At 48.5% G+C, this 26,730-nt stretch overlaps 1 protein-coding gene across 2 annotated transcripts in view; it reads left to right on the top strand.

The window, feature by feature from the left end:
- R3HCC1 (R3H domain and coiled-coil containing 1) overlaps nt 1-26,730 on the top strand; it is a 177,735-nt gene that overhangs the window by 52,600 nt on the left and 98,405 nt on the right. For both annotated transcript variants that reach the window (XM_063931878.1, XM_063931877.1), the window contains exon 3: nt 22,057-22,194. In XM_063931878.1, the coding sequence (XP_063787948.1) occupies nt 22,057-22,194 (138 nt within the window). The remainder of the gene's footprint in view (nt 1-22,056; nt 22,195-26,730) is intronic.

The raw sequence follows: 26,730 nt of genomic DNA, 5'->3' as shown, positions 1-26,730 counted from the left end.
TATATAAGGAAGTTCAAGTTCAAAATGGAATCGCTCAGGGTGGTTATTGCAAGCCTGGAAGAGGGGGATTACATGGTATCACTGGACATCAAGGATGCTTACCTACATGTCCCCATTTACCCACCTCACCAGGTGTACCTCCGGTTTGTGGTACAGGACTGCCATTACCAATTCCAGACGTTGCCGTTTGGTCTGTCCACGGCACCGAGGGTATTTACCAAATTAATGGCCGAAATGATGATACTCCTTCGAAAGAAGGGAGTTATAATTATCCCGTACTTGGACGATCTCCTTATAAAGGCGAGGTCCAGGGAGCAGTTGTTGGTCGGAGTAGCACTATCTCAGGAAGTACTACAACAGCACGGCTGGATTCTGAATATTCCGAAGACGCAGCTGGTTCCTACGACGCGTCTGCTGTTCCTGGGTATGATTCTGGACACAGAACAGAAGAAGGTGTTTCTCCCGGAAGAGAAGGCCAAGGAGTTGTCATCTCTGGTCAGAGACCTCCTAAAACCAAAACAGGTTTCGGTGCATCACTGCACGCGAGTCCTGGAAAAGATGGTAGCTTCTTACGAGGCAATTCCATTCGGCAGGTTCCATGCACGGATCTTTCAGTGGGATCTGTTAGACAAGTGGTCCGGATCGCATCTTCAGATTCATCGGCTGATCACCCTGTCCCCGAGGGCCAGGGTGTCTCTGCTGTGGTGGCTGCAGAGTGCTCATCTACTCGAGGGCCGCAGATTCGGCATACAGGACTGGGTCCTGGTGACCACGGATGCAAGCCTCCGAGGTTGGGGGGCAGTCACTCAGGGAAGAAACTTCCAAGGACAATGGTCGAGTCAGGAAGCTTCCCTACACATAAACATTCTGGAACTAAGGGCCATTTACAATGCCCTAAGTCAGGCAAAACCCCTGCTTCAAAACCAGCCGGTGCTGATTCAGTCAGACAACATCACGGCGGTCGCCCATGTAAACCGACAGGGCGGCACAAGAAGCAGGATGGCGATGGCAGAAGCCACAAGGATTCTCCGATGGGCGGAAAATCACGTGATAGCACTGTCAGCAGTGTTCATTCCGGGAGTGGACAACTGGGAAGCAGACTTCCTCAGCAGGCACGACCTCCACCCAGGAGAGTGGGGACTTCATCCAGAAGTCTTCCAGCTGATTGTAAATCGTTGGGAAAGGCCACAGGTGTACATGATGGCGTCCCGCCTCAACAAAAAGCTAAAAAGATATTGCGCCAGGTCAAGGGACGCTCTAGTGACACCGTGGGTGTACCAGTCGGTTTATGTGTTCCCTCCTCTTCCTCTCATACCAAAGGTACTGAGGATATTAAGAAAGAGAAGAGTAAGAACTATACTCATCGTTCCGGATTGGCCAAGAAGGACTTGGTACCCGGAACTACAAGAAATGATCTCAGAGGACCCTTGGCCTCTGCCTCTCAGACAGGACCTGTTACAGCAGGGGCCCTGTCTGTTCCAAGACTTACCGCGGCTGCGTTTGACGGCATGGCGGTTGAACGCCGGATCCTGATGGAAAAGGGCATTCCGGTTGAAGTCATTCCTACGCTGATAAAAGCTAGGAAGGATGTGACAGCAAAACATTATCACCGCATATGGCGAAAATATGTTGCTTGGTGTGAGGCTATGAATGCCCCAACAGAAGAATTTCAGCTGGGTCGTTTTCTGCACTTCCTACAGTCAGGAGTGACTATGGGCCTAAAATTGGGATCCATTAAATTCCAGATTTCGGCCCTGTCTATTTTCTTTCAAAAAGAACTGGCTTCACTGCCTGAAGTTCAGACGTTTGTTAAGGGAGTGCTGCATATTCAGCCCCCTTTTGTGCCCCCAGTGGCACCTTGGGATCTCAAAGTGGTGTTGGATTTCCTAAAATCACATTGGTTTGAGCCACTTCAGACCGTGGAGTTGAAATATCTCACGTGGAAAGTGGTCATGCTTTTGGCCTTGGCTTCGGCTAGGCGTGTGTCAGAATTGGCGGCTTTGTCATGCAAAAGCCCCTATCTGATCTTCCATATGGACAGGGCAGAATTGAGGACTCGTCCCCAATTTCTCCCTAAGGTGGTATCAGCATTCCATTTGAACCAACCTATTGTGGTGCCTGCGGCTACTCGGGACTTGGAGGCTTCCAAGTTGCTGGATGTAGTCCGGGCCCTGAAAATCTATGTTTCCAGGACGGCTAGAGTCCGAAAAACTGACTCGCTGTTTATCCTGCATGCACCCAACAAGCTGGGTGCTCCTGCTTCTGAGCAGACTATTGCTCGCTGGATCTGTTGCACGATTCAAGTTGCACATTCTGCGGCTGGACTGCCGCATCCTAAATCAGTCAAAGCCCATTCCACGAGAAAGGTGGGCTCTTCTTGGGTGGCTGCCCGAGGGGTCTCGGCTTTACAACTTTGCCGAGCTGCTACCTGGTCGGGATCAAACACGTTTGCAAAATTCTACAAGTTTGATACCCTGGCTGAGGAGGACCTTGAGTTTGCTCATTCGGTGCTGCAGAGTCATCCGCACTCTTCTGCCCGTTTGGGAGCTTTGGTATAATCCCCATGGTCCTTATGGAGTACCCAGCATCCACTAGGACGTCAGAGAAAATAAGATTTTACTCACCGGTAAATCTATTTCTCGTAGTCCGTAGTGGATGCTGGGAGCCCATCCCAAGTGCGGAATTCTGCAATACTTGTATATAGTTATTGCTTAACTATAGGGTTTTTTGTTCTGAGCCATCAGTTTAATGAGGCTCAGTTGTTGTTCATACTGTTAACTGGGTATAATTATCACAAGTTGTACGGTGTGATTGGTGTGGCTGGTATGAGTCTTACCCTGGATTCCAAATCCTTTCCTAGTAATGTCAGCTCTTCCGGGCACAGTTTCCCTAACTGAGGTCTGGAGGAGGGGCATAGAGGGAGGAGCCAGTGCACACCAGATATAGTACCTAATCTTTTCTTTAGAGTGCCCAGTCTCCTGCGGAGCCCGTCTATTCCCCATGGTCCTTACGGAGTACCCAGCATCCACTACGGACTACGAGAAATAGATTTACCGGTGAGTAAAATCTTATTTACTTTTTTGACTCTGTGATGAAAATAATAGATCAAGGGAGAGCTGTAGATGTAGCATATCTAGACTTTAGTAAGGCATTTGACACTGTCCCATATCGCAGACTGCTAAATAAACTTGAAAGCGTGGGGGTGGATTATAAAACAGTTACATGGATAAGAACCTGGTTGCAGGATAGGAAACAGACAGTTGTAGTTAATGGAGTGCAATCTATCGAGGGAAATGTTACCAGTGGAGTACCCCAGGGATCTGTACTTGGTCCAGTTCTCTTTAATATCTTTGTTGGTGACATTGCAGATGGTATTGAAGGGAAGGTATGCCTTTTTGCAGATGATACAAAGATGTGCAACAGGGTAGACACATCGGGAGGGGTAAAACAAATGATTGATGACCTAGATAGGCTTGAGAAATGGTCAAGAACGTGGCAACTACAGTTTAATGCTAAAAAATGCAAAATCATGCACTTGGCTCTCAAAAACCCAAAGGCTAAATATAGTATCAAGGGTACTATAATGGAAACTACTGAGGAGGAAAGGGGTTTAGGAGTCACTATTTCAAGTGACTTGAAGGCAGGAAAGCAATGCAACAAAGCAATGAGAAAGGCAAGTTAGATGCTTGGTTGCATAGGGAGAGGAATCCGTAGCAGGAAAAAAGAAGTGATAATGCTACTGTATAGGTCATTGGTGCGGTCCCATCTGGAATACTGTGTCCAGTTCTGGAGACCATATCTCCAGAAGGATATAAATACATTAGAGAGTGTACAAAGAAGGGCAACTAAAATGGTGCATGGCCTACATCACAAAACTTACCCGGAAAGGCTAAAAGATCTTAACATGTATAGTTTGGAGGGGAGAAGGGAAAGGGGGGTCGTGATAGAAACTTTCAAATATATCAAGGGTCTTAAAGTTCAGGAGGGAAACATTCTTCAAAGGAAGAGAAGTATTAGAACTCGAGGACATACACTGAGACTGGAGGGGGGGAGGTTCAGGGGAAATTTAATGAAAAATTACTTCACAGAAAGGGTAGTGGATAAGTGGAATAGCCTCCCATCAGAGGTGGTAGAGGCTAATACTGTAGAGCAATTTAAACATGCTTGGGATAGGCATATGAATATCCTTACAAAGAATTAAGGTTCAAAAAGGGTTGAGATTGCCTAAAGGATAAAAAAAAGGGGCAGACTAGATGGGCCAAGTGGTTCTTATCTGCCGTCAAATTCTATGTTTCTATGTTTCCTGGGACTGCTTGGGCAAATCCTCCTGTGTAAAGCCGCCTGGTTGTCAGCGCTGTGACTTTACATGACACTTAAGTATTCTACATGTCAATTAGACAGTGTTAGTTAAGAGAGTGCATTTAGTCAGGGTTCTCTGGTACAAGTACCCTGTAATATACATCCAGTTCTTACTGTGCAGTGTTATATCTATTGATTACATAGCTATATATAAGCTGGTCCAGTGCACTATTATTGTTAGTAATAACCTCTGCATTGTTTAACTGTGACTATACGTGTGTGCATTAGCTTGCTGGGTGGTTTCCATTTCGTGTCTCTCACTCAACTTGCTATCCCTATATTCTATAACCTGAGGGGGCTTGGTGCGTCAGGTTTTATAATTATATAGGATTTTCACAAGATATACTTTAATACGTATTTCTCTGACGTCCTAGTGGATGCTGGGAACTCCGTAAGGACCATGGGAATAGACGGGCTCCGCAGGAGACTGGGCACTCTAAGAAAGAATTAGGACTACTGGTGTGCACTGGCTCCTCCCTCTATGCCCCTCCTCCAGACCTCAGTTAGAATCTGTGCCTGGCTCGAGCTGGTTGCACACTAGGGGCTCTCCTGAGCCTCTAGTAAAGAAAGTATTTATTAGGTTTTTTATTTTTAGTGAGATCTGCTGGCAACAGACTCACTGCTATGAGGAACTTAGGGGAGAGAAGCGAACCTACCTGCTTGCAGCTAGCTTGGGCTTCTAGGCTACTGGACACCATTAGCTCCAGAGGGATCGAACACAGGCCCAGCCTCGGTCGTCCGGTCCCGTAGCCGCGCCGCCGTCCCCCTTGCAGAGCCAGAAGCAAGAAGAACATCCTGGAAATCGGCGGCTGAAGACTCCGGTCTTCATTAAGGTAGCGCACAGCACTGCAGCTGTGCACCATTGCTCCCTATGCACACCACATACTCCGGTCACTGATGGGTGCAGGGCGCTGGGGGGGGGGCGCCCTGGGCTGCAATTAGAGTACCTTAAATTGGCAAAACAACACATAATATAGTCTAATAAACTATATATGTGTAAAAATCCCCTGCCATAATAATAAAAGAGCAGGAGAAGCCCGCCGAAAAAGGGGCGGGGCTATCTCCCTCAGCACACTGGCGCCATTTCCTCTTCACAGCTCCGCTGGAAGACAGCTCCCCAGGCTCTCCCCTGCAGTTTCCAGGCTCAAAGGGTAAAAAAGAGAGGGGGGGCACTAAATTTAGGCGCAAAACTGTATTGTATAGCTGCTATAGGGAAAATCACTTTCTGTAATAGTGTAAATCCCTGTTTATATAGCGCTGTGGTGTGTGCTGGCATACTCTCTCTCTGTCTCCCCAAAGGACTTTGTGGGGTCCTGTCCTCAGTCAGAGCATTCCCTGTGTGTGTGCGGTGTGTCGGTACGGCTGTGTCAACATGTTTGATGAGGAGGCTTATGTGGAGGCGGAGCAGGTCCCGATAAATGTGATGTCACCCCCTGCGGGGTCGACACCAGAGTGGATGGATATGTGGAAGGTATTAACCGACATTGTCAACTCCTTACATAAAAGGTTCGATGACATAACAGCTGTGGGACAGCCGGCTTCTCAGCCAGTGCCTGCCCAGGCGTCTCAAAGGCCATCAGGGGCTCAAAAACGCCCGCTACCTCAGATGGCAGACACAGATGTCGACACGGAGTCTGACTCCAGTGTCGACGAGGATGAGACATATACACAATCCACAAGGGGCATCCGTTGCATGATTACGGCAATAAAAAATGTGTTGCACATTTCTGACATTAACCCAGGTACCACTAAAAAGGGTATTCTGTTTGGGGAGAAAAAGCAACCAGTGGTTTTTCCCCCATCAGATGAGTTGAATGAAGTGTGTGAAGAAGCGTGGGCTTCCCCCGATAAGAAACTAGTGATTTCTAAAAAGTTACTGATGGCTTACCCTTTCCCGCCAGAGGACAGGTTACGCTGGGAGACATCCCCGAGGGTGGATAAAGCGCTCACACGCTTGTCAAAAAAGGTGGCACTGCCGTCTCAGGATACGGCCGCCTTAAAGGAGCCTGCGGATAGAAAGCAGGAGGCTATCCTGAAGTCTGTATATACACACTCAGGTACTATACTGAGACCTGCTATTGCTTCAGCATGGATGTGCAGTGCTGCAGCAGCGTGGTCTGATTCCCTGTCTGATAACATTGATTCCCTTGACAGGGACACTATATTGCTAAGCATAGAGCATATTAAAGACGTAGTCTTATCTATGAGAGATGCACAGAGGGATATTTGCCGGCTGGCATCTAGAATAAATGCAATGTCCATCTCTGCCAGGAGAGTATTATGGACTCGGCAGTGGACAGGTGATGCGGATTCTAAAAGGCACATGGAGGTTTTGCCTTACAAGGGTGAGGAATTGTTTGGGGATGGTCTCTCGGACCTCGTTTCCACAGCAACAGCTGGGAAGTCGACATTTTTACCTCAGGTTCCCTCACAGCCTAAGAAAGCACCGTATTATCAGGTACAGTCCTTTCGGCCCCAGAAAGGCAAGCGGGTTAAAGGCGCGTCCTTTCTGCCCAGAGGCAGGGGTAGAGGGAAAAAGCTGCACCATACAGCCAGTTCCCAAGAACAAAAATCCTCCCCTGCTTCCACTAAATCCACCGCATGACGCTGGGGCTCCACTGGTGGAGCCAGGTGCGGTGGGGGCCCGTCTCCGGAACTTCAGCGACCGGTGGGTTTGCTCACAGGTGGATCCCTGGGTTCTACAAGTGGTATCTCAGGGATACAAGCTGGAATTCGAGACGTCTCCCCCTCGCCGTTACCTCAAATCAGCCTTGCCAGCCACTCCCCCGGACAGGGAGGTAGTGCTGGCGGCAATTCACAAGCTGTACCTCCAGCAGGTGATAATAAAAGTTCCCCTCCTTCAACAGGGACGGGGTTACTATTCCACAATGTTTGTGGTACCGAAACCAGACGGTTCGGTGAGACCCATTCTAAATTTGAAATCCTTGAACACTTATATAAGGAGGTTCAAGTTCAAAATGGAATCGCTCAGGGCGGTTATTGCAAGCCTGGAAGAAGGGGATTACATGGTATCACGGAACATCAAGGATGCTTACCTGCATGTCCCCATTTACCCACCTTACCAGGTATACCTCCGTTTTGTGGTACAAGACTGCCATTACCAATTCCAGACGTTGCCGTTTGGTCTGTCCACGGCACCATGGGTATTTACCAAAGTAATGGCCGAAATGATGATACTCCTTCGAAAGAAGGGAGTTATAATTATCCCATACTTGGACGATCTCCTTATAAAGGCGAGGTCCAGGGAGCAGTTGTTGGTCGGAGTAGCACTATCTCAGGAAGTGCTACAACAGCACGGCTGGATTCTGAATATTCCAAAGTCGCAGCTGGTTCCTACGACGCGTCTGCTGTTCCTGGGTATGATTCTGGACACAGAACAGAAGAAGGTGTTTCTCCCGGAGGAGAAGGCCAAGGAGTTGTCATCTCTGGTCAGAGACCTCCTGAAACCAAAACAGGTGTCGGTGCATCACGGCACGCGAGTCCTGGGAAAGATGGTAGCTTCTTACGAGGCAATTCCATTCGGCAGGTTCCATGCAAGGATCTTTCAGTGGGATCTGTTAGACAAGTGGTCCGGATCGCATCTTCAGATGCATCGGCTGATCACCCTGTCCCCGAGGGCCAGGGTGTCTCTGCTGTGGTGGCTGCAGAGTGCTCATCTTCTAGAGGGCCGCAGATTCGGCATACAGGACTGGGTCCTGGTGACCACGGATGCAAGCCTCCGAGGTTGGGGGGCAGTCACTCAGGGAAGAAACTTCCAAGGACAATGGTCGAGTCAGGAGGCTTCCCTACACATAAATATTCTGGAACTAAGGGCCATTTACAATGCCCTAAGTCAGGCAAGACCCCTGCTTCAAAACCAGCCGGTGCTGATTCAGTCAGACAACATCACGGCGGTCGCCCATGTAAACCGACAGGGCGGCACAAGAAGCAGGATGGCGATGGCAGAAGCCACAAGGATTCTCCGATGGGCGGAAAATCACGTGATAGCACTGTCCGCAGTGTTCATTCCGGGAGTGGACAACTGGGAAGCAGACTTCCTCAGCAGGCACGACCTCCACCCGGGAGAGTGGGGACTTCATCCAGAAGTCTTCCAACTGATTGTAAACCGTTGGGAAAGGCCACAGGTGGACATGATGGCGTCCCGCCTAAACAAAAAGCTAAAAAGATATTGCGCCAGGTCAAGGGACCCTCAGGCAATAGCTGTGGACGCTCTAGTGACACCGTGGGTGTACCAGTCGGTTTATGTGTTCCCTCCTCTTCCTCTCATACCAAAGGTACTGAGGATAATAAGAAAGAGAGGAGTAAGAACTATACTCATCGTTCCGGATTGGCCAAGAAGGACTTGGTACCCGGAACTACAAGAAATGATGTCAGAGGACCCTTGGCCTCTGCCTCTCAGACAGGACCTACTACAACAGGGGCCCTGTCTGTTCCAAGACTTACCGCGGCTGCGTTTGACGGCATGGCGGTTGAACGCCGGATCCTGATGGAAAAGGGCATTCCGGTTGAAGTCATTCCTACGCTGATAAAAGCTAGGAAAGATGTGACAGCAAAGCATGATCACCGCATATGGCGAAAATATGTTGCTTGGTGTGAGGCTATGAAGGCCCCCACAGAAGAATTTCAGCTGGGTCGTTTTCTGCACTTCCTAAAGTCAGGAGTGACTATGGGCCTAAAATTGGGTTCCATTAAAGTCCAGATTTCTGCCCTGTCTATTTTCTTTCAAAAAGAACTGGCTTCACTGCCTGAAGTTCAGACGTTTGTTAAGGGAGTGCTGCACATTCAGCCCCCTTTTGTGCCCCCGATAGCACTTTGGGATCTCAACGTTGTGTTGGATTTCCTAAAATCACATTGGTTTGAGCCACTTCAGACCGTGGAATTAAAATATCTCACGTGGAAAGTGGTCATGCTTTTGGCCTTGGCTTCGGCTAGGCGTGTGTCAGAATTGGCGGCTTTGTCCTGTAAAAGCCCCTATCTGATCTTCCATATGGACAGAGCAGAATTGAGGACGCGTCCCCAATTCCTCCCTAAGGTGGTATCAGCGTTTCATTTGAACCAACCTATTGTGGTGCCTGCGGCTACTCGGGACTTGGAGGCCTCCAAGTTGCTGGACGTAGTCCGGGCCCTGAAAATCTATGTTTCCAGGACGGCTAGAGTCAGAAAGACTGACTCGCTGTTTATCCTGCATGCACCCAACAAGCTGGGTGCTCCTGCTTCTAAGCAGACTATTGCTCGCTGGATCTGCTCCACGATTCAACTTGCACATTCTGCGGCTGGACTGCCGCATGCTAAATCTGTAAAGGCCCATTCCACGAGGAAGGAGGGCTCTTCTTGGGCGGCTGCCCGAGGGGTCTCGGCTTTACAACTTTGCCGAGCTGCTACCTGGTCGGGATCAAACACGTTTGCAAAATTCTACAAGTTTGATACCCTGGCTGGGGAGGACCTTGAGTTTGCTCATTCGGTGCTGCAGAGTCATCCGCACTCTCCCGCCCGTTTGGGAGCTTTGGTATAATCCCCATGGTCCTTACGGAGTTCCCAGCATCCGCTAGGACGTCAGAGAAAATAAGAATTTTACTCACCGGTAATTCTATTTCTCGTAGTCCGTAGTGGATGCTGGGCGCCCATCCCAAGTGCGGATTGTCTGCAATACTTGTATATAGTTATTGCCTAACTAAAGGGTTATTGTTCTGAGCCATCTGTTCAGTGAGGCTCAGTTGTTATTCATACTGTTAACTGGGTATAGTTATCACGAGTTGTACGGTGTGTTTGGTGTGGCTGGTATGAGTCTTACCCGGGATTCCAAATCCTTTCCTTGTTGTGTTAGCTCTTCCGGGCACAGTTTCCCTAACTGAGGTCTGGAGGTGGGGCATAGAGGGAGGAGCCAGTGCACACCAGTAGTCCTAATTCTTTCTTAGAGTGCCCAGTCTCCTGCGGAGCCCATCTATTCCCATGGTCCTTACGGAGTTCCCAGCATCCACTACGGACTACGAGAAATAGAATTACCGATGAGTAAATTCTTATTTTTTCTCTGTGATTTTAGTCACCATATCTCTCCTGTATCTCTGCTTGTGCTGACTACACTGCGCAGGGGCTTGGGCAAGAGGTATTGTGCTGCTGAAAATTGTACTGTGTTACCTGATACTGCAAGTTATATCATGTCTGCTTCTGAGGGTAATGGTTCTGAGGCTGAACACACTGCTGGTGTTGCTGAAGCCACAGATCCCTATGAGGAGACTACAGCAGCTGTGGGCTCTGGTTCTGGGGGCTCCTTGCCCCCCAGTGGGACTGTGGCGATGGGGGTACATAATGACCCACCATGGGTTACTTTCTCCACGCTTCTACACACGCTAGTTACTAAACTAACACCCCCTATGGGACCTCCTATGCCGGTCCAACCGTATGTGGTCCCTGCAGCTAACCCGCCGTGGGCGGATAATTTGTCTGCTCAATTAAAGAAGTTGAACCAGTCCTTGACTACTAAAAAGTCTGACCCTCGCTCGCCTAAAACCAAGGGATCCTCTAAGCGAGCTCTTATCTCCTCACAAACCACTGCTGTCACTGACACCTCGTCTGATGAAGATGGCGTTTACACTGACCCCACAGATTCTGACACAGATACTGCTGATGGGGACGGTAGTTCACATGTGGATGTTCCTGATCTTTTGGAGGCTATCCCGAGCCATCCGCCCCTCCTAAGAAACCAGATAGGTTCAAGCGTCAGAAGGTGGTTAAACAAGTTTTACCTCACTCTGACCACCTAGCGGATATACGTCAGGAACCCTGGGGAAACCCGGGTAAGAAGTTTGTGCCTCAAAAGAAGAAGCTGGCTCGCTATTCCCTCGCGCCAGAGCTGTCTAAAAATTGGGAAACGCCTCCTCCAGTAGACTCACATGTGGCTAGGATGGTGGTTTCCTCAGCTCTACCTGTCACTACCGTCACGTCTCTAAAAGAACCTACAGATAAACGTGTGGAGGGTTGTCTGAAAGCGATTTACACCCTCACGGGTGCTGCACAAAGGACCACTATTGCAGCAACATGGGCTGCAGAGGCTATTGAAGTATGGGCCCTAGAGTTAGAAGCTGAAATCTCTTCTGACCATGCTTGACAATGCTTGCCATATATTGTCACAGCTTCTCACTATATTAAAGAGGCGGCTTCTGATGCCGGTATCCTAGCAGCCAAGGCCTCTACTACATCAGTCCTGGCTCACCGGATATTGTGGCTGAGATATTGTGGCTGGTCTGTGGATCTGGACTCTAGAAAAACCCTGGAGGTACTCCCTTTCAAGGGAGATATTCTGTTTGGGGAGGACTTAAATAAGATAGTGGCTGACTTGGCTACTGCCAAAACTGCCTGTCTGCCAAGTACCGCTCCTTCTGTGTCGAAGGCTAAAGGTACTTCCTTTCGCCCCTTTCGTCCTTCAGGTAAAGCAAAAGGTCAGGCGTACAACAAGCAGGCCCGAACTTCCAAGCCTGGTAAGCTGAAGCCCAAAAGAGCCTGGGCTGCCCGTCAGCCAGCTTCCAAGGCCGATAAGCCTGCCGCATGATGGGGCGGGCCTCCCCCTGGGGGATCCCAGGGTGGGGGGCCGGCTTCTAGGGTATACCCAGGAATGGTTGAAGACCACTTCAGATGCCTGGGTACGGGAAGTAGTCACTCGAGGTTACGCCATAGCCTTCAAAAACCGAGCCCCTCATCGATTTTGCCGGACAGACAAAGGCAAACACTCTACATTCGGTGGTACAGACCCTCCTGGATACAGGAGTCGTAGTACAGGTGCCTCTTGCTCAGAGGGGCCGGGGGTACTATTCTCCACTGTTTCTGGTCCCGAAACCGAATGGGTCCTCCTGGCCCATTCTCAACCTCAACCTCAAGGCATTGAACAAGTTTGTGAAAGTCTCCAAGTTCCGTATGGAAACCCTTCGCTCTATAGTTCTGGCCTTGGAACCTGGGGACTACATGGTCTACCTAGACATACAGGATGATTACCTGCATATTCCTATAGCAGTCTCACATCAGCAATACCTGAGGTTTGCGATTGGCAACCTCCATTACCAGTTTCAGGCGTTACCTTTTGGTTTAACTACGGCTCCGCGAGTCTTCACCAAAGTTATGGCGGTGCTGACGGTGGTACTCCGCCGTCAAGGGGTCAGGATACTACCGTATCTGGACGACTTGTTAATCCTGGCAAATTCCCCAGAACTTCTCCTACGTCATCTGGATATGACTGTCCAGTTTCTATAAGCCCACGGGTGGCTCATCAACTGGAAGAAATCCTCCCTGGTCCCTGCTCAGAGCATGGTGCACCTGGGAGCGCTATTGGACACTCACAACCAGCGGTTGTTCTTGTCTCAGGAGAAAGTCCTGAAGCTTCAGGACAGGATTTGTTTCTTCCTTTCTCGTCCGCAAGTGTCGATACATTCGGCGATGCAGGTGCTGGGCCTCATGGTATCAGCATTCGACATCGTGGAGTATGCTCAATTCCATTCTCGCCCCCTCCAGAGGCTGATTCTAGCCAAGTGGGACGGCCTGCCTCACCGGATCAGGTCTCACATGATCTCATTGACTCCGGAGGTCCGTCTGTCGCTGCACTGGTGGCTCCAGGACCAACGATTGTGCAAGAGCCGTCCCTTCTGGATATCCAACTGGGTCCTGTTGATGACAGATGCCAGTCTAAGAGGTTAGGGAGCGGTGCTGGAGCAACACTCCCTTCAGGGTCGGTGGACCAAGGAGAAATCTCTCCTCTCGATCAACATTCTGGAATTGTGGGCGGTCTTCAATGCGTTGAACCTGGCTCAGCATTTAATTCAGAACCGTCCTGTTCAAGTTCAGTTGGACAAAGCCACCACAGTGGCTTACATAAATAATCAAGGCGGCACTCAAAGCCGTTTGGCAATGAAGGAAGTTCCACCGATTCTACATTGGGCGGAACGCCATCTACCGGCCATATCGGCAATATTCATTCCGGGAGTCCTGAATTGGGAAGCGGACTTTCTCAGTGGTCAGGACGTACACGCCGGAGAGTGGGGCCTCCATCCAGAAGTGTTTCAACTCCTAGTGGAAAAGTGGGGCCTTCCAGACGTAGATCTGATGGTGTCTCGACACAATCACAAGGTTCCGGTCTTCGGAGCAAGGACCAGGGATCCTCAAGCAGCATTCGTGGATGCGCTGGCGGTGCCGTGGAGGTTTCAACTGCCGTACGTGTTCCCTCCAGTGTCACTCCTGCCCAGGGTAATTCAGAAGTTCAAGCAAGAAAGAGAAATTCTGCTCCTCATAGCTCCAGTGTGGCCCAGAAGGCACTGGTTCTCAGACCTGCAGGGCCTATCGTCAGGGCGTCCAATTCTACTTCCACAACGCCCAGACCTCCTCCTCGTTCAGGGCCCCTGTGTCTACCAGGACCTGGCCCGGCTGTCTTTGACGGCGTGGCTCTTGAAGCTTCCGTCTTGAGGGCTAAAGGGTTTTCTGAGGCGGTCATTCAAACTATGTTGCGGGCCCGGAAACCGGCTTCTGCTCGGATTTACCATAGGGTCTGGCATTCTTACTTTGTTTGGTGCGCATATAACAATTATGACGCTTCCAAGTTTAGTACAGCCAAGTTGTTGGCCTTTCTTCAGCAGGGCCTAGATTTAGGCCTGCGTCTGGCCTCCCTCAAGGTTCAAATATCTGCCTTATATGTGTGGTTTCAGAGAAAGATTGCGACCTTACCTGATGTGCATACCTTCACTCAGGGTGTGTTGCGTATCCAACCTACCTATGTCCCGCCTGTGGCTCCTTGGGACTTGTCGGTGGTTTTGGAGGTGTTACAAGAGTCTCCGTTTGAACCTCTTGGTTCAGCTGATCTTAAGCGGCTTTCACTTAAGGTGGTGTTTCTGCTGGCTATTGCTTCAGCTAGAAGAGTGTCGGATTTGGGTGCCTTGTCTTGTAGTTCCCCATATCTGATATTTCACCGTGACTGGGCAGTGCTTAGGACTCGTCCCGGATATTCGTTCCACCTTAACCAGGAGATTGTGGTCCCGGCACTTGTTTCTCCTGATCTGTCTCCCAAAGAGCGGTCTTTGGATGTGGTACGGGCTCTCTGTATCTATGTGAAGAGAACTGTTTCTATTAGGAAATCTGATTCTCTTTGTGCTGTTTGGATTTCACAAACGGGGCTGGCCTGCTCACAAGCAAACTTTGGCCAGATGGATTAGAATGGTGATTGCACATGCTTATGTGAGGGCTGGTCTGTCAGCTCCTGCTCACATTACGGCCCATTTTACTTGGTCTGTTGGACTTTCTTGGGCGGCCCGCCGTGGTGCGACCCTTGAACAATTGTGCAAGGCAGCTACGTGGTCCTCAGTGAACACGTACATACCTTCGATACTGATGCTTCCTTTGGACGCCGGGTTCTTGTGCCTCCCATAAGGAACTGCTTTAGGACATCCCCAATGTCTATCCTTGTGGAGCCCAGTGTACCCTGCAGCAGAAAATGAGTTTTATGGTAAGAACTTACCTTTGTTAAAACTCTTTCTGCGAGGTAGACTGGGCTCCACAAGGCGCCCACTCTGATGCACTTAGCTTCTTTGGGTTGGTATGGCATTAGCCGCTGACACTTCTCCTGTCGTGAGAGTGTGGTTTATGTGGCTACTAACCGTTGTCGTCTCTTTTCCTGCTACTGCATTGGGCTGGTTAACTTAAAACTGAGCTCCTGTGCAGGGAGGCGGGGTTATAGAGGAGGCGGCGCTATGCATTCTGGGAACAGTCAAAGCTTTTGAGCCTGTTGGTGCCTCGGATCAAGATCCTACTCTACACCCCTATGTCTTTCCTTGTGGAGCCCAGTGTACCTCGCAGAAAGAGTTTTAACAAAGGTAAGTTCTTACCATAAAACTCGTTTTTTCTCTGGCAGGGTCTACAGGTTATTCACAGGATAACATTGGGATATGATGAACCGACAGCGGATTTGCACCAGTCGGTCAAAGCTTTTCGGCCTCCCAGCATGCAACGGGCCCGTCCATATATCCCCGGCTCCTGGTTGAGGAAAATCAGTTTTTTGTTTGGTGCGGCAGGAGCCGGACCATGGTCAGAGGGCTGCTGGTTTTTAGCAGCCCTAAGCTTTCTTATTTTATTTTTATAGTCTTACTATTTTTTCTTGAGTGATCTCTCTAAAAAGCGTCTTATACATATCTTAGAAAGAGTCGCTCCAACAACTCTCCGCCGAGTCGCAACAATGCTTACCCACGAGTACAGTACTGTTTCGGCGGGCGTCTATCTGATATACTAGCAGGTCCAGCAGACGTTACCAGGCTGTGGCCGGAGTACGGGAAGAAGGGAAGTCATCGGTACCGCTTAGAAGGGGAATACGGACACAGCCGCACTCTTTTGGGAGGAGACTACCAAACAGTCGCTGATGCGGCTGCCACCTCGGGTGCACCAGCTCTAGGCCTTAGGGATCATAGGTTCTAGGAATAGTATGAAGCCGCGATCCCTAGGGTTGATGTCATCAGTGGGGACTCAGACGCTCTCCTGGTTGCCCCTCCCCCCGGCTCATGACCAGTTTCCTCCGAGTCTCCCGCCATGAACTGTTCTCCTGCTTCCGTCTGAGACGCTGTATACGAAGGGGACCCAGTCGCAGCATAGGCGGCTGTGTGACTGGTGCGTCTGTGTTCACTATAGGGTCATGGAGCGGCAATGTACACTAGTAGTGTCTGGATCCACTCAGCGTTTGCAAACGTATTGATCGGTCCTGGAAGCGGGATGAGCCTCCCTGTATCCCAGTCTACTGAGTACGGGTAATATAGCACTAAGTCTCTGTCTACCTTTTGTGTACAAATAGTTAGATAAGTGCCTATTGCTTATGAGTCTGTATACATTTACTGTAGTTTCTTTCGCAATGCGTCTGAATGCGGTAGATCTTTTTAAACATGATTCAGTAATATGTTCTCCTACATACTTGAAATGTATTTGTAGTTGATTATGTGCTCATATTGCTTATTATACTAATGTATAACGTGTGATTGCTGATTTTACTATATATTCTGTCAGTTTTTTCTATTCCGATCCTCAATGCTGGTGTATAGCAAATTAGGGTCGAATTGTATGTCACTTTTAAAAGCTTAAAGTGATTACAGTCACAAATTGTGTAGTACACTGTGGAAGTGTTGATTATTTATCATGTTTAAGAGCGGCAAAGGTGAGGAAGATACACTCACAGCAACACCAACACTCATATCATGTTTGTCTTGCAAAGCTGGGTTAACCTCTCAGGATCTGGTTCAGGATGGTTTGTGTGCAAATTGTTTTAGCTTTCACCAGGGTCTCTTGAAAAATACAAGGCAGATTCAGGTTCAGATTGATCCTCCTTAGGCTATGTTTGCACAAACATTATCCAGTATAGATGAGCGGATAATTCCAACTCCTGTACCGGGGATAGGTTACACGATTAACCCTTACATGCAGCTTCCCACCTGCGATTTATCACTTCCAGCAGCAGCCTCTCAAAAGAAACAGGCTGATAAGCCAGTGGTAAGTAAATCTTCATCCTCACAGGCTACACATGTTTCAGATGAGGATTCATCGGAGGATGAAAGCTCAATAAACTCTGGTTCGGCATACGAAGAGGAGGAAGGTCTCAGCTCAGTGGATATAGCGGAGTTAATTAAGGCAATGAAAGCCGTTCTATCCTTAGAGGAATCAGCAGTGCCTGTGTTAAAAACTAAGGCACCTGTGTTTAAACGTCCTAGAACAGTTAAGACTGAGTTTCCTGAGTCAGATCAGCTGACGGAAATCATGGAAGAGGCTTGGGCTACGCCCAGTAAGATGTTTAGAATTCCTAGGAAATGGAATTCTAATTATCGTCTTACAGCTGGGGATTGTTTAAAAAGGGAGGTGGCTCCCAAAGTAGATATGCATGTGATTTGATTAGTGCGAAAATCTACATTACCTCTGCCTTCAACATCATTAAATGATGTCACGGATAAGAGTGGATGTTTTTTAAAAAAAATTTTTTTCCAAGTCTTGGTCGTAAGACCAGCCATGGCTTCAGCTTGGATGGCAAAGGCAGTGGCTGGCTGGGCTGATGCATTGGAAGGGGATTTTTCAATGGCATCAAGAGAAAAAAATTCCCATATAGCACATATAAAACAGGATGTGATGTTCTTGGAAGAAGCAGCATTGGATATGGGTACTACTGCCTCCAGGGCAACAGCTTCAACAATAGCTGCTTGTAGAGCAGTTTGGCTACGTACGTGGAAAGCTGATTCAGAATCTAAGAAGGTTTTGGAATCTTTGCCCTTTTCTGGAGATATTCTTTTCGGTAAAGAATTGACAGATATTCTGGAGTCAGAAGCAGACTCCAAGAAGGTAAAGTTCTCTTCCACATACAAATTCAAACCTACAGTTCCAGCTTTTCGGCCCTTTCGGTCTCATGGAAAAGCTAAAGGAAAAAGTGATGGCAGGCAGCCCCAATACAACAGGTCTGGTAAGACTAAAAAGCATTGAGCTACCAGAGGACTGGTTGGTAACACAGATAAGCCATCAGCCTGATGGTGCGGGCCTCCACCTCGGGGATCACAGGGTGGGAGGCCGACTTCTTCAGTTTGCACAGATCTGGCAGCAGTCTACAACAAATGCCTGTGTGCAGGAAGCGGTATCTCTAGGTTCTGCATTTGCCTTCAAGAAGCACCCTCCTCAAAGGTTTTGTCGTACCAGGCCGTCTTGGGTAGGCTAGGGCTTTACAAGAGGCAGTTCAGAAATTGCTTCAGTCAGGAGTAATCCTTCCAGTTCCTCCTGCACAACGAGGACAGGGTTTTTACTCCAACCTGTTTCTAGTTCAGAAGCCAAATGGATCATTCAGGCCAATTCTCAATCTCAAAGTGCTGAACAAATACATTTGGGTACCTCGGTTTCATATGGAGACTTTACGTTCCATTATTTTGGCCATGGAGCCAGGGGATTATATGGTCTCCCTGGATATCCAGGATGCTTACCTACATGTTCCTATAGCTCGGTCCCATTAGTGCTATCTCAGGTTCGCTATCCTCCAACAGCATTTTCAGTTCCAGGCCTCTACGTTTTGGGTTAGCCACAGCCCCCAGAGTATTTACCAAAATTATGGTGGTAATGGCAGCTTATCTCCGCTAGCCGGGGATAAAAAAAAATGTCATACCTCCTATGATCTTTTAATCCTGGCACAGTCGCAGGAATTGCTCTTACGTCATCTGCAACCGACAATAATGTGTTTGCAGAACCACGGGTGGCTCATAAATTGGGCAAAATCGTCTCTGGTTCCGTCACAGCAGATGATTCACTTGAGGACTGTACTGGATTCAAGTCTTCAGAGAGTAATGTTACCTCTGAACAAGATATCCAAGGTTCAGTCAAGGATTCAGGACTTGCTACACAGTCAAAAGGTATCCATTCACGTAGCAATGCATGTGATGGGTTTGATAGTGTCAACATTCGACATGGTGGTGTATGCACAATTCCAATCGAGGCCTCTGCAGCGTCTGATTCTTGCCGAATGGAATGGGTTGCATCAGACGATAAAAACACAGACTATGGTTCTTACGATAGAAGTAAGAAGGTCATTAGTCTGGTGGTTACAGCTATTCCATCTGGACAAGGGGAGAACCTTTTGGATATCCGATTGAGAAATTCTGACAGATGCCAGTCTCCACTGGCACTGATTCAGGCAAGGGACATCCTTCGGGGAAAACCAGTTCAGATCCGCTCGGACAATGCGACGGCAGTAGCGTACCTCAACCATCGAGGAGGAACTCTCAGCCAAAAAGCTATGAAGGAGCTAAGTCACACACTAAGGTGGGCAGAACTTCATCATCCAGCCTTGTCCGCAGTCTTCGTTCCGGGAGTCCTAAATTGGGAAGCGGATTTTCTTAGTTGACATACTATTCAGGCAAGTGAATGGGCTCTACATCCAAAGGGACCCTAGTCGACAAGTGGGAGTTGCCAGAGATAGATATCATGGCGTCCCGTCAGAACATCAAATTTCTTGCATACGGGTTAAGAACAAAGGATCCCAGAGCGATCTTTGTGGATGCCCTGTCGGTGATACGGGATTTTCATCTGGCCTATGTGTTTCCTCCAATCACCTTATTACCCAGGGTGGTGAGAAAGATAAAGCAAGGAAATGGTGCCGTGATACGAATGGCTCCGGCTTGGCCCAGAAGACATTGGTACACAGATCTCCAGAGAATGTCGATGGATGCTCCATTCCTGCTCCCTCAACATCCATATCTACTGACGCAGGGTCCTTGTTATCACAGACATCTGGAACGACTGTCTTTGACGGCGTGGTTCTTGAAACCTTTATACTGAAGTCAAGAAGATTCTCACAACAGGTAATTCAAACAATGCTCAGCGCAGGGAAACCTTCCTCAGCTCGCATTTATCGCAGAATATGGCAAACCTATATTCATTGGTTCAGTGAATGGAAAATATCAAAATTTCCATGGTCTTAGCATTCCTTCAGGCAGGAATGGATAAAGGTTTGAAGGTGGCTTCCTTGAGAGTGCAAGTGTCAGCATTGACTGTATGGTTCCAAAAGAAAATTGCCAATAAACAGGATGTGTGTACTTTTTTCCAGGGAATGCTGCACATTCAACCTCCTTTTGTTCCTCCTCCAGTGCCTTGGGACTTAAATTTAGTCCTAAAGGCCCTTCAAGTTGCCCCATTTGAACTACTTAATAAAGTGGATCTTAAATGGTTGACAGCTAAAGTTCTCTTTCTACTTGCCATGGCGTCAGCTAGAAGAGTGTCAGATTTAGGGGCATTGTCATGTCATGGCCCATTTCTGATTTTTTTTTTTTATCCAGATAAAGCAGTTCTCAGAACTAGATCTGGGTATCTTCCTAAGGTGGTGTCTAAATTCCACCTTAACGAAGAAATTGTAGTCCCGGCTTTCCAGGAACCGGTCCTTTCTGCGGGAGATGCATTGCTGGACGTGGTCCGTACCTTAAGGATCTAGGTGGATCGTACCAGTGCCATCAGAAAGACAGATTCTCTCTTCATTCTCTACGGATTTCACAAGAGAGGATGGCCTGCTGATGAGCAGACACTGGCAAGGTGGTTTCGGATGACTATTTCAGAAGCATATTCTCAAGCTGATCTCCCTGTTACGGCTATGGTCTCTTCTCACTCGACTCGTAAGGTAGGTCCATCATGGGCAGCACAACGTGGTGCTTCAGCAGAACAGATATGTAAGGCAGCCACATGGTCTTCCATTAACACATTAATTATACATTATGCCATGGATACCTTTGCCTCTCATGACGCTGAATTCGGGCGAAGGATTTTCCTGTCCAATCAGGAGCATCCCCACCACTAAATTGCTTTGGGAAATCCCATTGTTATCCTGTAGATAACCTGTGGACCCTGCCGGAGAAATATACGTTATGGTAAGTACTTACCGTTGATAACGGTATTTCTCCCAAGTCCACAGGGATCCCACCCTCATGCACCTGATTTGAGGATCCTTTTACTCACTAACCTCTTTCTTCTTGTACGGAAGGGTGTGCATGTGTGTTCTTCTCAATCTAATTAGAGGTATCTATGATGCTCCTGCCTTGAGCTTTGGGAATGCAACTGATTTGCCTGAGCCAGGAGGCGGGGATATATGGACGAGCCAGTTACATGCTGGGAGGCCGAAAAGCTTTGACCGATTGGTGCAAATCCGCTGTCGCTTCATCATATCCCAATGTTATCCTGTGGACTTTGGAGAAATACCGTTATCAACGGTAAATTATTACCATAACGTATATTTTTTCTTCATCACTGTTGGATGTGTATATCCGCTTTATAGGAAGTGCTGGGTAAATGAATAAAATATTTTCCTATCTTCTTGCGTTTTGAACTTTGCTTTTGGGCAGCAGATGACGATAAATGTACGAGGTGTATACATTGTTACAGGGCACTGCTGTGTTGATGATAAATATACGAGGTATATACGTTGTTACAGGGCACTGTTGTGTTGATGATTAATGTACGAGGTGTATACGTTGTTACAGGGCACTGCTGTGTTGATGATAAATATACGAGGTATATACGTTGTTACAGGGCACTGTTGTGTTGATGATAAATGTACGAGGTGTATACGTTGTTACAGGGCACTGCTGTGTTGATGATAAATATACGAGGTATATACGTTGTTACAGGGCACTGCTGTGTTGATGATAAATATACGAGGTATATACGTTGTTACAGGGCACTGTTGTGTTGATGATAAATGTACGAGGTGTATACGTTGTTACAGGGCACTGCTGTGTTGATGATAAATATACGAGATATATACGTTGTTAGGGTAGTCTTCAATATGCCGACTGACGGGATCCCGGCGCACAGTATACCGGCGCCGGGATCCCGACAGCCGGCATACCGACACTTATTCTCCCTCGTGGGGGTCCACGACCCCCCTGGAGGGAGAATAAAATAGTGTGGCGCGCGTAGCGAGCCCGCAAGGGGCTCATTTACGCTCGCAACACTGTCTGTAAGCCGGCGGTCGGGCTCCCGGTGCCGGTATGCTGGTCGCCGGGAGCCCGACCGCCGGCATATCTTAGTGAACCCACGTTGTTACAGGGCACTGTTGTGTTGATGATTAATGTACGAGGTGTATACGCTGTTAGAGTGCTGCTGTGTCAGCCCTGCTATAGGAGACTGACCGCCTTCCTGTTGTCTGTTACTCTGCAGAGTTCTGCTGTTCCCTCCCGTCTCCAGCCGCCTGCGGTATCTGATTCATCGGCTCACCGAGTCTCGCAATACGTTGAGCAGCTTCTCAGTGGGTGAAGGCTGGCAGCGCCGTACTGTAATCTGCCATGCTGGCAACAGGTGAGAGGGGCTACAATCTTTGTCTTGCATGTGTTACATACTTGTGCCCAAAACATTTGAGTCAGACATGTAGGGGAGGCTTTGGGGTTGCACTAATCTATCTAAAGCGTAAATCGGTTCTGTTAACCTAAAAAAATATTCCGAGAGAAAATTATACAGTACAAAGACATGAGACCATGATTAACAAATAAAACTTCCCCAGCTATTCCACCTTTCACAATACCTCCCTCTACATACCGACCCCTCACAATCATGATGGGCACGCCGATCAACAGGGACTATTCCCGCAGCATGGTGAGTGCAGCGAGCCCGCAAGGGGTTTGTTGCGCTCACCCCCACCGGCTTCCGTATGCTGATCTCCTGACCACCGGTTGCGCATCCTACACCCATTTGGAAACTACGTCTAACTTACTGTTATCCGTAGAAGTCCGCTTACAAGATGTCCGCCTTTTATGTAGCGTGTTCCTGCTGTCATTTGCTCTGGCTCTGCCTATGCAGTTTCAAATGAATGCTATCCTCTGTGCAAACCCATTTCCTGGCAAAGGGCCTGATTCATATTTGTAAGCACACCCGATGGACAATACAGTGTTGCTCACAGCAGTTGGCCTGCTTATTGACATGCTGTGGTGTTTGGGGAGGTGGCACTACTCTTTAAAATGGGAGCATCATCCCCGATGTGAAGGTGTAACTGGTCCACAGTTTGCATGTTCAGACGCTGACTTCCTGGACCTGGTGTACAGATCCTACGGAGACCCAGTGTAAGCTTCAGCTTACGCAGGTTGGCCGTGCCTGTAACCATCACGAATCACGACTGATGATTGCGATGGTGATCTTAGCCTGCATCCTCAGACGCAGCACTCAGATCCTCGCTAATGCTAATAGGAGGCGTATATCTCCTACAGAGAATTTTAATTAGATGGAATTGCTTCCTTGCGGCTGTGCAGTGCCATACAAAGTCCCTGACTGCAAGTAACCGAGGAAAGAAAATAAACTCTTATATAGCTGAACCTGGTGTTAATGATATGGTCTTAAATATGTTAATGCTGGTTTGTCTAATAGTAATTATTTTAGAAGTGCAAACACATGTTTTACAGTAGAACTGGATGTAAGGATAGCTAAAGGTGCATACACACTGGACGTTTTTGCCCAGTGTGTGTGCATAGCGAGATGTGAACATCGCTGGGCGGAAAATTGCTCAGTGCATACACACTGAGCGATTTTCACCCGGACCCAGCGATTTTCACGGGGGTGAACCACTTTCCATAGTAGGAGACTGTGGAAAGTGGTTCACACGGCCGGTAAAACAGGTCGATGAACGGCGGCGGCCGACGATGATGCGGGAGCGTGAATCAACGCTCACCGCTATTCGTCCAGCCATACACACTAGGCGATTCTGAGCTCAAAACACCAAAAGTGAACTACTTTGAGCTCAAAATCGCCTAGTGTGTATGCACCTTAAGAGTTAGAAGAAATATTCCACAAGAGCTAACGTCCCACAGAGTGTACCCCAACCCAGGTGCGTTTTTAGAGAGGAGGGGTCCCGTGTGCAGACTCCGGGTGGACCCCTCCTCTCCACAGTGCAGTAGTCTCCGGCATTGGTTTAGAGACTAATTACCAAATGCGCACACATGGCAGACATTTTTGAAGTGATTTTTGACACAGGTGCAGCACCTGTCGCAGGACTCATGAAAGGTGAGTACTAAAACAGCATGGGTGCAATGTGTGCGGTGTGGGACCCCCCCTGCCTGCACTGAACACGTTGCATCCATGATAGAAATGCCAAAGCCCCAACCTCACACAGGCGTTTTCCACATTGGGATAAGTCGTCCCCCCCCCCTCTTCCTTGTGTAATATCAAATATGAACGTCAAATCATACAAAAGGAATCCACAGCTCACATCAAGCAGTCTCGGTGATTGGCTTTATATCCACATAAAGGAAAAGCAATACATATAATCGCGCTCCAATCCACTTTCTATTTCAGTGATGATTCACAGATCCATACACAGGTGATTCCCAAAAAAATAAAAGCAATTTATTATAAAAAGTCATTAAAAGTTCCTTCCTCACATAAGGTGCAGTACGAGATAAGCAGAGTACAGTGGTATACAATCCTGTGTTTTTTGTTTTCTCTAACGTCCTAGTGGATGCTGGGACTCCGTCAGGACCATGGGGAATAGCGGGCTCCGCAGGAGACAGGGCACATCTAAAAAAGCTTTTAGGTCACATGGAGCGTACTGGCTCCTCCCCCTATGACCCTCCTCCAAGCCTCAGTTAGGTTTTTGTGCCCGTCCGAGAGGGTGCAATCTAGGTGGCTCTCCTAAAGAGCTGTTTAGAAAAGTTTTTTTTTAGGTTTCAATCTCAGTGATTCCTGCTGGCAACAGGATCACTGCATCGAGGGACTTAGGGGAGAGATTTCCAACTCACCTGCGTGCAGGATGGATTGGAGTCTTAGGCTACTGGACACTTAGCTCCAGAGGGAGTCGGAACACAGGTCAGCCTGGGGTTCGTCCCGGAGCCGCGCCGCCGATCCCCCTTACAGACGCTGAAGAGACGGCAGAACGGAGGTCCGGAAAGCAGGCGGCAGAAGACTCCTCAGTCTTCTTGAAGGTAGCGCACAGCACGGCAGCTGTGCGCCATTGTTGTCACACGGCTCACTGACTCAGTCACGGAGGGTGCAGGGCGCTGCTGGGGGCGCCCTGGGCAGCAATATAATTACCTTTAGTGGCAAAATAAATACATCACATATAGCCATTAAGGCTATATGTATGTATTTTAACCCAGGCCAGTTTCTTAAAAACCGGGGAAAAGCCCGCCGAAAAAGGGGCGGAGCTTATTCTCCTCAGCACTCAGCGCCATTTTCCTGCTCAGCTCCGCTGGTGAGGAAGGCTCCCAGGTCTCTCCCCTGCACTGCACTACAGAAACAGGGTAACAAAGAGAAGGGGGGCATAAATTGGCGATATTTATATATTAAGAGCGCATATATAGTAAACAACACCTTCTAGGGTTGTTTATATACATTTATAGCGCTTTTGGTGTGTGCTGGCAAACTCTCCCTCTGTCTCCCCAAAGGGCTAGGGGGTCCTGTCTTCGATTAGAGCATTCCCTGTGTGGCTGCTGTGTGTCGGTACGTGTGTGTCGACATGTATGAGGACGATGTTGGTGTGGAGGCAGAGCAATTGCCGATGATGGTAATGTCACCCCCTAGGGAGTCGACACCGGAATGGATGGCTTTAGTTATGGAATTACGTGATAATGTCAGCACATTACAAAAGTCAGTTGACGAAATAAGACGCCCGGCAAACCAGTTAGTACCGGTTCAGGCGTCTCAGACACCGTCAGGGGCTGTAAAACGTCCTTTACCTCAGTCAGTCGACACGGGTACCGACACAGATGAATCTAGTGTCGACGGTGAAGAAACAAACGTATTTTCCAATAGGGCCACACGTTATATGATCACGGCAATGAAGGAGGCTTTGCAGATCTCTGATACTGCTGGTACCTCAAAAAGGGGTATTATGTGGGGGGTGAAAAAACTACCTGTATTTTTTCCAGAATCAGAGGAATTGAATGACGTGTGTGATGAAGCGTGGGTTAACCCCGATAGAAAACTGCTAATTTCCAAGAAGTTATTGGCATTATACCCTTTCCCACCAGAGGTTAGGGCGCGCTGGGAAACACCCCCTAGGGTGGATAAGGCGCTCACACGTTTATCAAAGCAAGTGGCGTTGCCGTCTCCTGATACGGCCGCCCTCAAGGATCCAGCAGATAGGAGGCTGGAAACTACACTGAAGAGTATATACACACATACTGGTGTTATACTGCGACCGGCAATAGCCTCAGCCTGGATGTGCAGTGCTGGGGTAGTGTGGTTGGATTCTCTGACTGAAAATATTGATACCCTGGATAGGGACAGTATTTTATTGACTCTAGAGCAATTAAAGGATGCTTTCCTTTATATGCGAGATGCTCAGAGGGATGTTTGTACTCTAGCATCAAGAGTAAGCGCGATGTCCATATCTGCCAGAAGAAGTTTATGGACGCGACAGTGGTCAGGTGATGCGGATTCCAAGAGGCATATGGAAGTATTGCCATATAAAGGAGAGGAATTGTTTGGGGTCGGTCTTTCGGACCTGGTGGCCACGGCAACTGCCGGCAAATCCACTTTTTTACCTCAGACCCCCTCCCAACAGGAAAAGACACCGTCTTTTCAGCCGCAGTCCTTTCGCTCCTATAAAAAGCGACCAAAAGGACAGTCTTATCTGCCGCGAGGCAGAGGAAAGGGTAAGAAAGGGCAGCAAGCAGCCCCTGCCCAGGAACAGAAGCCCGCCCCGGCTTCTACAAAGCCATCAGCATGACGCTGGGGCTTTACAAGCGGACTCAGGAACGGTGGGGGGTCGACTCAAGATTTTCAGCAATCAACGGGTTCACTCACAAGTGGACCCGTGGGTCCTGCAGATAGTATCTCAGGGTTACATGCTGGAGTTCGAAAGGTCTCCCCCCTCGCCGGTTCCTAAAGTCTGCTTTACCAACGTCT

The sequence above is a fragment of the Pseudophryne corroboree genome, chromosome 6 (genome assembly GCF_028390025.1).
Source record: "Pseudophryne corroboree isolate aPseCor3 chromosome 6, aPseCor3.hap2, whole genome shotgun sequence".
Classification (NCBI taxonomy): Eukaryota; Metazoa; Chordata; class Amphibia; order Anura; family Myobatrachidae; genus Pseudophryne; species Pseudophryne corroboree.
The sequence above is the reverse complement of the archived record's forward strand: the minus strand, read 5'-3'. Positions and strand labels throughout refer to the sequence as shown.